This window comes from Aquarana catesbeiana, linkage group LG02 (genome assembly GCF_042186555.1).
Source record: "Aquarana catesbeiana isolate 2022-GZ linkage group LG02, ASM4218655v1, whole genome shotgun sequence".
Taxonomy (NCBI): domain Eukaryota; kingdom Metazoa; phylum Chordata; class Amphibia; order Anura; family Ranidae; genus Aquarana; species Aquarana catesbeiana.
This window is the reverse complement of record NC_133325.1, coordinates 56,390,776-56,405,842: the sequence shown is the minus strand read 5'-3', so window position 1 is coordinate 56,405,842 and position 15,067 is coordinate 56,390,776. Positions and strand designations below refer to the sequence as shown.

At 42.6% G+C, this 15,067-nt stretch overlaps 1 protein-coding gene and 1 pseudogene across 1 annotated transcript in view; both read right to left on the bottom strand.

Moving 5' to 3' along the window:
• Positions 1-707: 707 nt before the first annotated feature.
• EED (embryonic ectoderm development) overlaps positions 708-15,067 on the bottom strand; it is a 48,361-nt gene continuing 34,001 nt past the window's right edge. The window contains exons 8-12 of the mRNA XM_073612945.1: positions 14,438-14,571; positions 13,579-13,684; positions 5,123-5,281; positions 3,455-3,528; positions 708-1,303 (exon numbers count right to left, since the gene is read on the bottom strand). Of these exons, the coding sequence (XP_073469046.1) occupies positions 1,177-1,303; positions 3,455-3,528; positions 5,123-5,281; positions 13,579-13,684; positions 14,438-14,571 (600 nt within the window). The 3' untranslated portion in view covers positions 708-1,176. The remainder of the gene's footprint in view (positions 1,304-3,454; positions 3,529-5,122; positions 5,282-13,578; positions 13,685-14,437; positions 14,572-15,067) is intronic.
• LOC141130550 (5S ribosomal RNA) lies at positions 8,255-8,372 on the bottom strand (annotated as a pseudogene).

Below are 15,067 nucleotides of genomic sequence, written 5' to 3'. Positions count from 1 at the left end.
TCACAGCCCGGGGTCCCCATTCAGACACGGAGCCCCGACCCCTCTCCCCCCTGATTCGCTGACAGCCACAGGAGCCAATGGCGCCGCTGCTGTGTCTCAGCCAATCAGGAGGAGAAGTGTCCCGGACGGCTTAGACATTCGTGGACATCGCTGGAGAGAGATGGGGCTCAGGTAAGTAATTAGGGGGTACTGGAGGGGGGGCTGCTACACAATGCATGAAGATAAAAAAAAAAAAAATCTTCTGCCCTTACAACTCCTTTAACCTCTAAACACCGTTACTCATGATCTGTAAACGATGCATTAGATATTTGCGACCCCTATGTTCAGAACAGGCAAGTATAAAAGCGTCTGCCATTAAAAAAAAAAAAAAAAAAAAAAAAAAAAAAGCTATTACAAACACAAAAAAAGCATGCTGTATACGGATGATCATCATATATTCTGGTAGATTTCCACCAATCCGGGGTTGTCTATCCCTGACTTATCAATTATTCCTGGTCCCATGCTTTGACTTATTACCTCTCTAGGTTATACATACCTTTTGTATCTTTTCTGTACATTTTTTGGTTGAACTACACATCTTAGTTTAACCTATGTAACTTGGAACAATCTATTACCAATATAACAATCTTGCTGCATCAGCGTACAGGAGATTACAGCTCTTTTTAAAAAGAAGAAAAAAAAAAAAAAAAAAGAAAAATCAGTCAGAATTTGGTTTTGTTGTTAATTTCATTTTATTGGTTCACAAAGACGCTTTGTGAAAATTTCGGTTCAGCCTCTTGCGAACAGTTCGTATTTTAAGTCACCGATTCATAACATCAAGTAACTGCCACAAAACGATATCTTAAATTAACTTCTTTAAAAAGGCCACAAACAAGATATTTACATACATAGAACATACTCGTTCTGGTTTCCAACATGCCCATATTACACAATCATACAAACGGCATATACATTAGACAGTAAATACATCAAAATCCATAAAAATAGACGTTACAGAAAGCTGTACAAAAATAAATTTTTATTAAAAGCAGCTGAAAATTGTAGCAAGGGAACAGTACAGAGAAGAACCAGATCACTAAACTTGGCTATGGCCATCAGGCCTACTACAAAATGCGAGTCGCAAAACGCGAATAGTACATTACACCGAATATGGAGGTCTCTTCACAAGAAGAGGATTCACCGGAGTCTATCCCAGCGCCAAATGGTGGCATCGTCACATACAGCTATGAGAGTACTACTATCCCGGCTGAAGCTGGTCTGTCGGATTGCTGAGACGCATTTGGGATGTGTGAGGGTTGTACACCTGGGAAAAACAAAAATTAAAACATTAGCGAAAAGGGGGAGGGGGAGCCACATTCAAAATGTCTAAGCCTAAACGGCAAAGCGATTTCTTTATCAAGCAATTTCAAATGGTTTTCTTACATTGTAGCTTTCACAAAAAGATGACTGTGGGGAAATGTGATAAACCGATTTGAAAGCATCTATCACACAGCTAGGCAATGATGAACAGGAGCAATGAGACACTGAAGGTTATTATCCAACAAATGGGTGACTAATTTAGACAGAAACCCTATGTAGCAAAGTTACAGATTAGCACATCTGCATCAGATCCATCAATGAAGAAAGATTTCACACAAAAAAAGATAAAGCTGATGTATTGATCTTGTAAAACTACCCTTGCAGTGGGATTAGAAGATCTGGACAGTTGTCCTGAGAATAACCTTTATGCCTAGATATGATAAAACAGCAATGCGGCGTCAAGCAGAGGGACCATACCCCCTAACCCAGCTTCCTTTGCTTGATGCTTGTGTAGCACCCTCTTCCATAGGTAGGTGCTAGAGCAGTGGTTCTCAACTCCAGTCCTCAGGACCCACTAACAGGCCAGATTTTAAGTATTACCTTGGGGAGATGCAGACTAGAATACTGCAATCACTGAGCAGCAAATGATATCACCTGTGATGTATTTCAGTTATCTTGCAAACCTGGCCTGTTAGTGGGTCCTGAGGACAGGGGTTGAGAACCACTGAGCTAGAGTGAGGATTTTGTAAGGGAAACTGTCAGTGCAGGAAAATTTGGGCAGGCCTATGCTTCAGGCTAGGACTGCTTGTTTTGACCTGGGGGCAGGGAGTGGTTAGTGCAGCAGTGGGTGTGACCACCTGTGTTCTAGTTCTGAGATGCCTCCCCTGCTTCCAGGAAGAATGATGTGGAAGGGGGGGCAGAGCCTAAGACTGGAGCTGCAGGCAGCTCATGTGAGGAGCTCTGACCAATCCCCAATTGGAATTGGCAGGGGGCAGGCCTCCCATATAAGCTAGGGTAACAGCCCACTGGGGGAGGAGTTGTCAGCCGGGAGACGTGGAGAACGGAGTTCTAGGCAGCAGCAGGGGCCCCATCCCCATCTGGAGGAGTGCGAGGCTTAGCAGAGGAGCCCGGGAGAGCTGTGAGGGAGCTTCATCTTTACAGGGTCATGGATGAACTGTTTTGGAACAGTGGGGCTGGAGAAGCTGCCAGAACGTATGTCCAGTTAAAGTTCTCCATAATGGACTCGGGGCAGAAGGTCGGTGAGTGGACCACAGTGGAGTTCTGGATGAGACACGCCATGGGAGCTGGGTGCGAGGCCAGAGGAAAGACTGCGGGGAGAGTGTCAAATTGCTGCAGCCTGAAAGCGCACAATTTGCAGGCCGGACTAGCTGGGAGCAGTAGTCCACCAATCAGCACGTTACTAAAATTACTAGGCCGCCGGGGAGAGGTACTGCAGACCTCTGGCCTAGTAACAGTGCAACCAATTCTAGCCAGCAACTGGGACTGTTCAGAGTGGTCTTTTTTGTCAAAAGAGGATGATGTGACAGGAAGAGTAATGATCTACAGTGGAAGTTTGTGCAGGAGGGTGGAGGTCCTGGGAGCAACAGTCTGCAGTTACTCTGCAATAAAAACCTGACAGGGATACCAAGCCCTCATATCACCGGGGAATGGGGGGTGGAGTGGAGTTTTGCCCTTTATTATACTTGTCTTATCCAACAAAAAAGGTTAAAACCGTTTTCTTGCATCGTTTCCTTGAGTCCCTCCCAAAGACAGAGAGTTGAGTATAACTGTAATAAGCCGATTGGGTTCACAACATATTCTGTAAATCCACCCAATTTCTTCATGATACAGCAAGGCAGCTGAAAAAATCTAAGCAAACCCTTTCAGTAGAATTATATTTTGTGTAGTGTTCTTGCATTGCTGAAGTTAAAGAGAAAAATTGGCTTTAAAAAAAATAAACATACATACTCACCTCCATGCTGCAGCATCTGTGTAATGCTGCAGCTGTCCCACACCGACTCGAACGTCGAGAACATAACCTGTAATACAGCTAACACTGTGCAATAATAATATAAGAGGGGAAAAAAAAAAAAAAGGAAACACTGACATTGGAGAACAAAGCATTACAAAGCATACTGGGTAGCCAAGCACTTACTTGGCTTTGTGCGGATCTTCTGCTTCTAAATCCCAGACATACAACTTCCCCACCTGGTTTCCAAGTGCAAGCATCTAGATACAGAAAGCCAATTAACATTTCCTCAAAATTGCTTACATTTTCATACTATTCAGAAAAAAAAAAAAAAAAAAAAAAAGCTGGCATAAAGTAAGTATTATAAGCAATTGTACAAAAATTACCTTGGTTCTAAGGCCTCCTCTGGGAAAATAACCAAAGAGTAGGTTGCACTTGGTTTCTAGAGCTTTTTATCCTAGAAGTTTATACATGCTGTTACAATAAAAACACCCAGGGATCTGCTAAAGGGCTCTCAAACACGGGGCATTCCCAGAACCACAAGTCAGACACATACAACTTACCCACAAAAAATAGGCAGCCCCCACTCTGCAATTTAATTCCGCTATAAAACTTTATCAAAAATTTATATTGCTCCAACTACTCTATTATTAAAGCCCAACTGAACTTTAACCACCAGAATATTTAACCCCCCCTTCCTAACCAGGCCTTTTTTTGCGATACAGCACTGCGTTACTTTAGCCAACAATTGCGCGGTCATGTGACATTGAACCCAAATAAAATGTATGTCCTTTTTCCCACAAATAGTGTTTTCTTTTGGTGGTATTTGATCACCTCTGCGTTTGTTTTGTGCGCTATAAACAAAAAAAAGCTGACAATTTTGAAAAAAAAGAAAAAAGAAGTTTTTTTATGTTCTGCTATAAAACATATCCAATAATTAAAAAAAAAAAAAAAAAAAAAAAAAATCATGTTTCCTTATCAATTGAAGCCAATATGTATTCTGCTACATGTTTTTGGAAAAAAATCCCAATAAGTGAATATTGAATGGTTTGCGCAAAAGTTAGAGAGTCTACAAACTATGGGATATTTTTATTTATAGGACTAGTAATGATGATCAGCAACCTATAGTGGGACTTCGATATTGCAGAAGACATTCTGCCACTTTTTGGGGACCAGTCACACTAATACAGTGACCGGTGCGAAAAATATACAGTGTCACTGTACTAATGACACTGGCAGGGAAGGGGTCAACATCAGTGGCGATCAGAGGGTTAATTGTGTTCCTAGCCTGTGTTTTATTGTACTATGGGATGTGCTTTCATTAGGGGGAGAGATAGATTTGAGTCCATGCCTTCCCTACTGACAGAATGGCAATCTGCCTGGTTTACATAAACCATCGTTCTGCCTCTGTACCAAAAGTTTGGCGGGTGCCGGTGGACAGAGTCCGCGGTGCTCCTGCTGTGTAGAACTACAGCAGGAGCAAGCCCGTGGCAGTGCGCATTAGTGCCAGCTCCCAAGAAGAGTCGGGTCACAAATGTTCGTTATCCAGCACAGAGGTGCCCCCTGTAGCAGTAAAATTGCTATAGGGTGGACCTTAAGTGGTTAAATCAGCTAAGGTGCATCAAAAGCTGAAAGGTGTTAAGAGTTACATAGTTAGTCTGGTAAAGAAAATACTTTTTATGTTTGTTCACTGTTTAGATGCAGGAGTTTATATATCATAGAGCCTTGTCATTTGTATCAAACGTTGCCAGCACAATGAATGTCCAATCAATTTGGGAAACATTAAATACACTGTAAAAAACACACAAGTATTACTAATTACGCTCTGAATTCTTTAAGCATAGTTTCTCTCACCTTTTGCCAAAAGTCCATAGAAAATCTCATATACCAGATATCACACTGGCTGTAGTCAAACCTCCCCAGGATTGTGACATTGGACTCACTGGGCTTGATCTTATCAATGTCATCTTCCATTTTGCCTGGTTTCCAGCAAACAATGGCATTTTCACATGACTAATAGGAAAAAAAAAAAAAAAGGAATGTTAGCGATTTTGCATCTTGTGTCTTGTTTGTCAGCTTCCAGTTATATTTACAAGAAAAAAAATGCAGTAGGGATGTTAATGTACCAAATGAAAAGAAAAATGTACAGAAAAAATACCTTTTTTTTTTACATATACAGGTGTATCTCAAAAGATTTGAATATCAAAAAGTTACATTTCAGTAATTCAACTCAAAGTGAAACTCCTAGATTCATTACACACACAGTGATATATTTTAAGCATTTCTTTTTTAATTTTTAAGATTATGGCTTACAGCTAGTGAAAACCCAAAATTCGTTATCTCAGAAAATTGTAATATTGTGAAAAGGTTGAATATTGTAGACTTGTGGTGTCACACTCTAATCAGCTAATTAACTCAAAACACGTGTAAAGGTTTCCTGAGCCATTAAATGGTCTCTCAGTTTGGTTCAGTAGGTTACACAATCATGGGAAGACTACTCACTTGACAGTTGTCCAGAAGACAGTCAGTCATTGACACCCTCCACAAGGAGGGCAAGTCACAAAAGGTCATTGCTAAAGAAGCTGGCTTTTCACAGAGTGCTGTATCCAAGCATATTAATGAAAACTTGAGTGGAAGGAAAAAGTGTGGTAGAAAAAAGGGCACAAGGAGTGGACTACGGCTGGTGTCAGTGCATCAAGAGCCACCAAACACAGATGTAACCAAAACATGGGCTACAAAATAGGATTTTTATAACAGCTTGCCTGTAAAAATCCTTTTCTTTTGAAGTACATCACGGGACACAGAGCCATAGTAATTACTATGTGGATTATAGTCCACCTTCAGGTGCTGGACACTGGCACAGCCTAAACAGCAAGTTGCCTCATTATATAACCCCTCCCATACTGGGAGTATCTCAGTTTTGTAGAAAAGCAATACACGTGTAGAAAGATGGGCAAGACCTCTGTGTCCCATGATGTACTTCAAAAGAAAAGGATTTTACAGGTAAGCTGTTATAAATATCCTATTTACTTTAATTGTACATCACGGGACACAGAGCCATAGTAATTACTATGTGGGATGTCCCAGAGCAATGCCAACTGAGGGGAGGGAGACACAACCAAAGCAGGGCACCATGAGACAGAGGATTTATACTGCTACCTGCAGTACACTGTGCCCAAAGGAAACATCCTCATGTCCACCAGATAGAATCTGGTAAATGTATGGATTGAAGACCAGGTTGCGGCCTTGTAGAATTGAGCCATGGAGGCTTGGTGATGCACTGCCCACGAAGCACTAACAGCCCTAGGAGTGGGTTTTGATTTGAGAGGGTGGAATCTACCTCTTTAAACCATAAGCTTGAACGATTACTTGTCGAAATCTATGTAGATTAGTAGATTTCGATGCTGCCTGTCCTTTTAGGACCTTTAGGAAACACTAACAAAACATCCGTTTTTCGAATCTAAGCAATTGCCTTCAAGTAGAATTTGACTGTTCTCACCACATCAAGAGAATGTAGTGATTTTTCTTCCAAAGAACAGGGTTCTGGAAAAATGAAGGTAGAACAATATCATGGTTTAGATAAAAATCTGATACTACCTTTGTTAAAAAGTTAGGATGAGGACGCACTACCGCCTTATCCTTGTGAATAAAAATATGGCTCTTTACAAGAAAGAGCAGCCAATTCTGATACCCTTCTTGCAGCAGATATGGTTACCAGAAAAAAATCGTTTCCTTGTCAAAAAAGGACCAAGGGAATATTTTGTATCGGGCCAAAAAAAGGCTGGTTTGTAATGCCGACAAAACTAAAGTCCCAAGGGTTACCTAACCGGAGATTAAGCCGCGTTACCCCCTGAATAAGTTACGAACCAAAGAATGCGAAGCAAGTGGTAGTTGAAATAAGGCCGATACATGTCCTTAGAAAGCACTCAAGGCCAGCTTTATTTCTCAACTCATCTGCAGAAAGTCAAGGACTCTACCTTTGATCTATTTCCTGGGGTGCAGCTCCTGGTTTCACACCAGGAGACATGTTTCCCAGACTTCATAATATAGAATTATGGAGGCCAGCTCCCTTGCATTAACCAAGGTAGAAAATTTCTGAACCTGATAGCCCCCGCTTCTTCAGAGTATGGGTCTCAATAGCCAAACCGTTTAAATTTAGCATTTGTAAAGTAGGATGGAACTCCGTACCTTGTGAGAGAAGGCCGTGATGGTAGGGTCCGTGGGTCCCCTACTGCCATCTTTACGATCTCTGCATACCAAGATGTCCTGGGCCGCGCTGGGGGTCACAAGAATCAACTACTACCCTTCCTGCTTGATCCTGTGAAGAAGTCGTGGACGCAGGCAGAATAGGAGGGAATGCATAAATCAGTGAGAACCGATTCCACGGGAATAGCAAGGCAATCTGTTCCGCATGCTAGCGGATCCTTTGTTCTTGACACAAAAGTTGTCGATTTCTTTGTTGAATCCTGGACGCAAACAGATCTATGTCCAGGATCCCCCATCTTTGACATATTGACAGGAAGATATTGGGGTGAATGAACCATTCTACCGGGAACAACTGCTGGCGACTCAAGTAGTCTGCCTGCCAATTTTCTATTCCTAGAATGAAGACTGCCGATAGGCAAAGTACATTGTTTTCTGCCCAAGATAGGATATGATTAATCTTTCTCTGGGCCTCACAACTTCTTGTGCCCCCTTGGTGATTAATATAGGCCATTGCTGTGGCATTGACGGATTGAATCCTGGCAGGACAATACTGTAAACTGAACGTCCAGGCCTTCAGGACCAATTTCTAAAATGTTAATGGACAAGGCCATTTCTGATCTGGGCCACTTCTCTTGGACAGTTGCCTCTTTCAGGACTGTTCCCTAACCTAAACAAAAGGGGTTGGCATATGTTGTTACTATTTCCCAGGTAACTGAAGGATTTTCCCCTTTGCAGATTTTTGGATAGTAACCATAAACTGAGGCTCAGGCGCACCCAACCTACCTACAGCACCTGGTATTTCCAGGTGGTCCTTCATCCGGGTATAACCAGGCCCATCCCTGCTTAGCCTCCAAGATCAGACAAGATCGGGCGCTATCAGGATGATGTGGCCGTAGGCTTTGGAGTCAGACACATTGGGAATGTAGAGCTTGAACTCTTGTTTCAAGCCCATAGGATACGGTTTTGCAGCAGTCTTGATGAAACTGAGCATAAGGAACGGCCTCAAATTTAGTCACCATCTTTCCCAACAACCTCATGCAAAGTTGAATAGGAGAAATTCATCTTGCTTCGACCACCTAAATCAGTTCCTTTAATGGCACTGATCTTTGCCTGGGGTATGAATACCCTTTTCTGGGTGTACCTATGATCAGACCCAAGTATTGGCCTTCTTCATGGTTTTAAAGACGATTTCTCCTAGGTTGAGAATCCGACCTAGATATTCCAGGTGGTCGAATGTGCTGACCATACTTTGGTCTAAGCAGGCTACCAACTGGTCTATCAAGAACAGATCGACTAGTAAAAAACCATAATCGTTATACCTTGGGCCCTCAATCTGGCTAGAAGAGGAGCCAGAACCTTTGTACTCGAGGTGCAGTAGTTCGATCGGAAGCAGAGCTACACACTGAAAATGAAGATTTTCTACTTGAAAAGTAGATATTACTAGTGAGCGAGGAAATGGGCATATCTAGATATGCATCTTTGGTGTTGATTGATGCCAGAAGTTCTCCTGCTTGTAGGATGGAGATAACTGATTGGATTGACTTCATGCAAAAAAAATAAATAAATAAATAAAAAAAGAGTGGTTATATTCAGGAATTGAATTTAAATGTTTGAGATCCAGAATGCCCATTTGGATTTAACCAAACCCCAACCTCTGCTCTTACATGGGGGACACCATGAACACTTTTTGCCAAAAGATGGTCCAATGCTTGAGAGAAAGACTTATTTTTCTCTGGATCCTTAGGAACGTTTGATCTGAGAAAACGAGGAGACGGAAATTCTTGGAACTCCAGTTTGTACCTTGGAGTTATTGAGGAAGTCCCCCATTCATCTTGACACTCCTTCTGCCAGATCCCTGAGAACTGCAGAAGAATTCTCCCTATTGAGCAAGCGGTGGCACCTCCTCATAAGGAGGCTTCAGTATCTTGTAGGCTTCCTCCCCAAAACCTCTTTTGTCCCTGGGGTTAACCCTGAGGATTACCTTTTGAACCTGTTGGCGGAAGCAGTCGTGACTGCCTGGAGTCTGATGCCCCTGGCACAGAAGGAGCTTTGAAACGAAAATACATTTACTCCTTCATTTAAATGGCAAAAGGGGTACTTTTTGACCAGAAATTCCTTGGATATATTGTAAATATATCCCCAGATAGATGTTTCACCACAAAAAGGAAGACTAGCCTGGAGCTTCTTGCATGACGCTTAGCGAAGGGCGCAAGGCCTAAAAGGATAGAATCTGCCATAGCAACTATTACAAACATAAAGCTACCTCCTGAGCAGGATAACCTTTGAACACCTGTTTAAACTGGTCTCTCAACGTTAACCAATTACTGATACTCAATCTACCAGAAAGAAAAAAATGTGTTTTTTTTTTTAAATAGGAATTCCAACCTTTTATCCGCTGGATCCCTAAGTATTTGAGTATTGTCTGCCGGACAAGTCAGACTTATTCACAAAGGATATAGTAGCGTTAATTGCCGGTATACCCTACTTAGTGAATTTTCTCTACCATAGGATAAAGTGTGAAAACGTTTTAGAAAGGAAAATAATGCTGGTCTGGTGATCCTCCAGATACAAAAAAGCTTTTCCAACAATGAATGGACAGGAAAAGGCATGCACAGCTTGAGGAGGCTTTAGCGAACCCAAACACTCAGTTAAGGGTACATAAATGTGGAGAGGATCATACAGCAAGAAATTGTACCATCAATCTTCCAGATTGTGAAAGCTGACTCTCCCGCATTTGACACCTCAGAAGAGGAGTCATCAGCCTCACCACGGTCCCCTGAGGGAATTAGTCTTCTCCTGCCCCTAGTTCCTCAGTTTGAGGGTCCTAGGAAAATGGAAGAGAACCTGTCGCATCTTGACCACATTTTTTTTTTTTAAACCTACCATGGCTGAGGTAAAATCTTTAGTAAAATGAACAGGGGCTGCAGTGTTGAACAGTTGCAAGTTTCAACCCCCCCCTTCTGACCATAGTCCGATGCACAAAGCAGAGGTACTACCAGAAGAAATCGCATCCATTGCTCGAACAATAGTCCAGCCCTGTTGTTGCTATTAATGCTCAGCCTGATGCAATAGTAAATGTGTCAAAAGGAATGCTTGTGTCACCAAACCTCTTTCATGCCCCTCTATGCTCGTGTCCCTCAGTCAGCCTGCTGCTCCGGACACAACGTGATTTCTTGAGGAAGCATGAGAAGGTATGTGCTCCATACAGCCCCCAGTGGTGACACTTAGGCATGACAACATTTACTAATTAGAGACATTTCATAAGAAAATTCAAAATTTCTTAGAAAACTCCACTTACCTTTGCCGCCGCAGGGTTTTTTGGTGGTAAAAACCAACAAACCCAATCTTCACCCTTCACAGTGGATTCCGTTAAACCTTCAGGAGCCGGGGATCCTCGGGGAAGCCCACAATCCTGGACCTTTAATAGCACCCCCGCCAGTAAAATGTTATGGCCTTAATACCAAAAGTACAGGATCCCGGGGTACAGCTCTCCAAAAAGAGAAGCGTCTACAGGCAAAACCTTGTTTCTTCGGACACGATGCCCGGGTACCATTCAATTCGGCCTAAAAGACACTCTGAATGGATCCGGCTGCATAGCTAGAACCAGCAAGGATTGCTCCAGTGGAGGCCAGCACAGCTTCACTCGTGACAAACACCTTAGACACTGGCGAAAAAACAGATGCTCCCAGTATGGGAGGGGTTATATAGAGAGGCAATTTCCTGTGCCAGTGTCCATCACCTGAAGGTGGACTATAACCCACATAGTAATTACTATGGCTCTGTGTCCCATGATGTACGATTAAAGAAATTATTTTATTTAAGGTACTTGTACTGCGCTGTCAATTTACACAGCACTTTACATATACATTTACATCAGTCCCTACCCTCAAGGAGCTTACATTCTACGTTCCTAACTCACATTCATACAGACACATACTAGGGGCAATTTAGACAGGAGCCAATTAACCAACCAGCATGTCTTTGGAGTCTGGGAGGAAACTAACGCAAGCACAGGGAGAATATGCAAACTCTTTGCAGGTAATGTCGTGGTTAGGATTCGAACCAGCGACCGTTTTCATGCTAGGCGAAAGTGCTAACCACTACACCACTGTGCTGCCCGCATTCCTTTTGTCAAGCCACTCCTGAACCAGAGACAACGTCAGAAGCGTCTTACCTGGTCTAAGGAGAAAAAAGACTGGACTGTCTCAGTGGTCCAAAGTCCCTGTTTTCGGATGAAAGTAAATTTTGCATATCGTTTGGAAATCAATGTCCCAGAGTCTGGAGGAAGAGTGGAGAGGCACAGAATCCAAGTTGCATGAGGTCCAGTGTGAAGTTTCCACAGTCATTGATGATTTGGGGAGCCATGTCATCTGCTGGTTGTTGGTCCACTGTGTTTTATCAAGTCAGCGCAGCCCTCTACCAGGAAATTCTAGAGCACTTCATGCTTCCCACTGCTGACCAGCTTTATGGAGATGCCGATTTCATTTTCCAGCAGGACTTGGCACCTGCCCACACTGCCAAAAGTACCAATACCTGGTTTAATGATCATGGTATCACTGTACTTAATTCGCCATCAAACTCGCCTGACCTAAACCCGATAGAGAATCTGTGGGATATTGTCAAGAGGAAGATGAGACACCAGACCCAACAATGCAGAGGAGCTGAAGGCAGCTAACCTGGGCTTCCATAACACTTCAGCAGAGCCACAGGCTGATCGCCTCCATGTCACGCCGCATTCATGCGAAGGGAGCCCCGACCAATTATTGAGTGCATACTATACTGTACATGAACAAACTTTTCACTAAGCCAACATTCCTGAATTAAAAATCTTTTAATTGGTCTTATGTAATATTCAAATTTTCTGAGCTACTGAATATTGGGTTTACACTAGCTGTAAGCCATAATCATCAAAATTAAATGAAACACTTGAAATATATTACTCTGTGTGTAATCTATATAATATCTGAGTTTCACTTTAACTGAATTACTGAAATAAATCAGCTTCATATTCTAATTTTTTGAGATGCACCTGTATAGACACATCATACACATGCTGTACATGTACACTCACTGGCCACTTTATTAGGTACACCCGTTCAATTGCTTGGTAACACAAATTGCTCACCAAAATTGGACAATAGAAGATTGAAAAAACGTTGCCTGGTCTGAGGAGTCTCGATTACAGCTGCAACATTCAGATAGTAGGGTCAGAATTTGGCGTAAATATGAAAGCATGGATCCATCCTGCCCTGTATCAATGGTTTAGGCTGGTGGTGTAATGGTGTGGGGGGGGGGGGGGGGGGGGGGGGTTGGCAGACTTTGGGCCCCTTAGTACCAATTGAGCATCATTTAAACACCACAAACTACCTGAGTATCATTGCTGACCATGTCCATCCCTTTATGACTACAGTGTACCCATCTTCTGATGGCTCCTTCCAGCAGGATAATGCACCATGTCATAAAGCTCCAATCACACCACTGGTTTCTTGGACATGACAATGAGGTCACTGTACTCCAATGGCCTGCACAGTCATCAGATCTCACCCAAATAGAACACCTTTGAAGAATGAAGGCAATTCTGAAGCCAAAAGGGGGTCCAACGCAGTACTAGCAAGTTGTATCTAATAAAGTGGCAAGTGAGTGTACATATACACATCCCCCCCACTACAGCTACCTTATCTATATGCAGAAGCAGCTTAACTGCATTAAGTTTGTTAAAGGCTCCAGCTGCTATCACTCTGCCTAGTGAGGAAGAGAGGCGAGAGTCGCTGCTCTCGTGCACAACGCTGGATGGGGATGGAGAGCGGAATCAGGTAAGTCTAAGGAAGATAGGTTTTGGGGGGGGGGTTACGTGAATGCAAAGAATGCATTAAGGTGAGGGAAAAAAAAAAAATTGTAGCATACCAATTTTAGCTTTGTGATCAAGGTAAGTGTAGAGGCAGCCTGGCCATTATTCCCTATGAGCTACACATGGTTACCAGCACAACACAAACTCTTGGGTCAGAGATGCCTACGGGCAGCTGAAATGCTGTATAGTGCAAACCACACCTAGCATGTTCTATTTATTTACACAGAGGCCAATGCAATAAAACTTAAAGATTTACCTTTGACAGTATCAAGTCTCCAAGCCACCTGACACAATCTACGTAATTTCTGTGAATGTCTCTTGTGGAGAAGTCAGGAAAATGGATCTTTTGTGAAATAAACGGCCTGTGAAAACAAGACATGGTTGATATTTTTTAAGACCACATGAGAAGTAACAGTTGTAAAAGGGTAGAATTAAACTGGAGGATTCACTTTTAGACTTTGAACACATAAGCACTAAAAAGATAGAGTTCAGAATGAGCACTTCATTCATGCAGATGATCTGTAACAAAATGAATAAATTGCAAAAAAGTGCTTGCTAGTTTGTGTAAAAGCTGCTTCTTTGTGCACCTATGCTGCTGTACTTGCTTACTTATGGGCTCATTCAAAAAGGGAGCTGAAACTAGTCTCTTACTGAGCCATTCCTTGCTGCACGTGCATTCACCTTAGAGCTTAACCCAGGCAGCTGGATCCAACCATCGGGATCCATGCACCCACTCTACCCGCATGTCACTGACTGTGTTCCTGCAGCGTCTGTATGCACTTCTATAGGCTGCCTGCACGCAGCTTCGAGATGGATGCACACACAGCAAAAAGAATCTAAGCATGGAGGATGTTTAGTGTGAAGGTGCCTTAACAGTTCATCCTGGTACAGCCTCGCCAAGGATTGCAGCACAAGACTGGGATGTGTACCTACATCATCCGTGCGCAAAACTATACTTTCAAAATTCATGCTTCAACTCAGATTAGCTGCAGTGGGGAAGCAGCTGTTCTGTCACAATGGGCATATAACGCAATTAAAATTGAGAAGCTAATACAACCCCAATTCCAAAAATACAATAATTTGCAAATCTCAAAAACGACAAAACGGCAGGTCACCTATTTGTTTTGTTAGGATTGTATTCATAGGAGTCTTTGATTGCAGTCTGCATTCTTTTTGAATTTAGTCGCCACAGTTTGAGTGAATGGTCCATTCCACACGACATAATCTTTTCTCCTAGCAGATCATAGTCCTATAAGCAACATATACAAACCATTAATGCATGCTAAAAAAACAAAGTGCGCATGTCACAATAGAGAATTAAAAAGACTGATGCAGAATACATTAGACCAGGTGTCTCAAACCGGTGGCCTTCCAGCTATTGTGAAACTACAAGGCCCATGAGGCATTGCAAGGCTGACAGTTACAAGCATGACTCCCACAGACCAAGGCATGATGGGACTTGTAGTTTTGCAACAGCTGGAGGGCTGCCCAGTTGGAGACCCCTGCATTAGACCATTAAGCCGGGAAAGGCGCTGTTAAGCCGGCCATAGACAGATCGAAATTTGGCCGGTTAAGCAGGAACTGTCTGACTTCTGATTGGTCTATGGGCAGGCTGGTTGTACTAAAAGTTGAACAACTTCAGTATAAATGGCCGGTCATATTATCTTTATCCTGATAGGACATGCTGATGGTATAATTACGAGCATTTACACTACAGTGCCAATAGATTTCATTATTAAATGGAA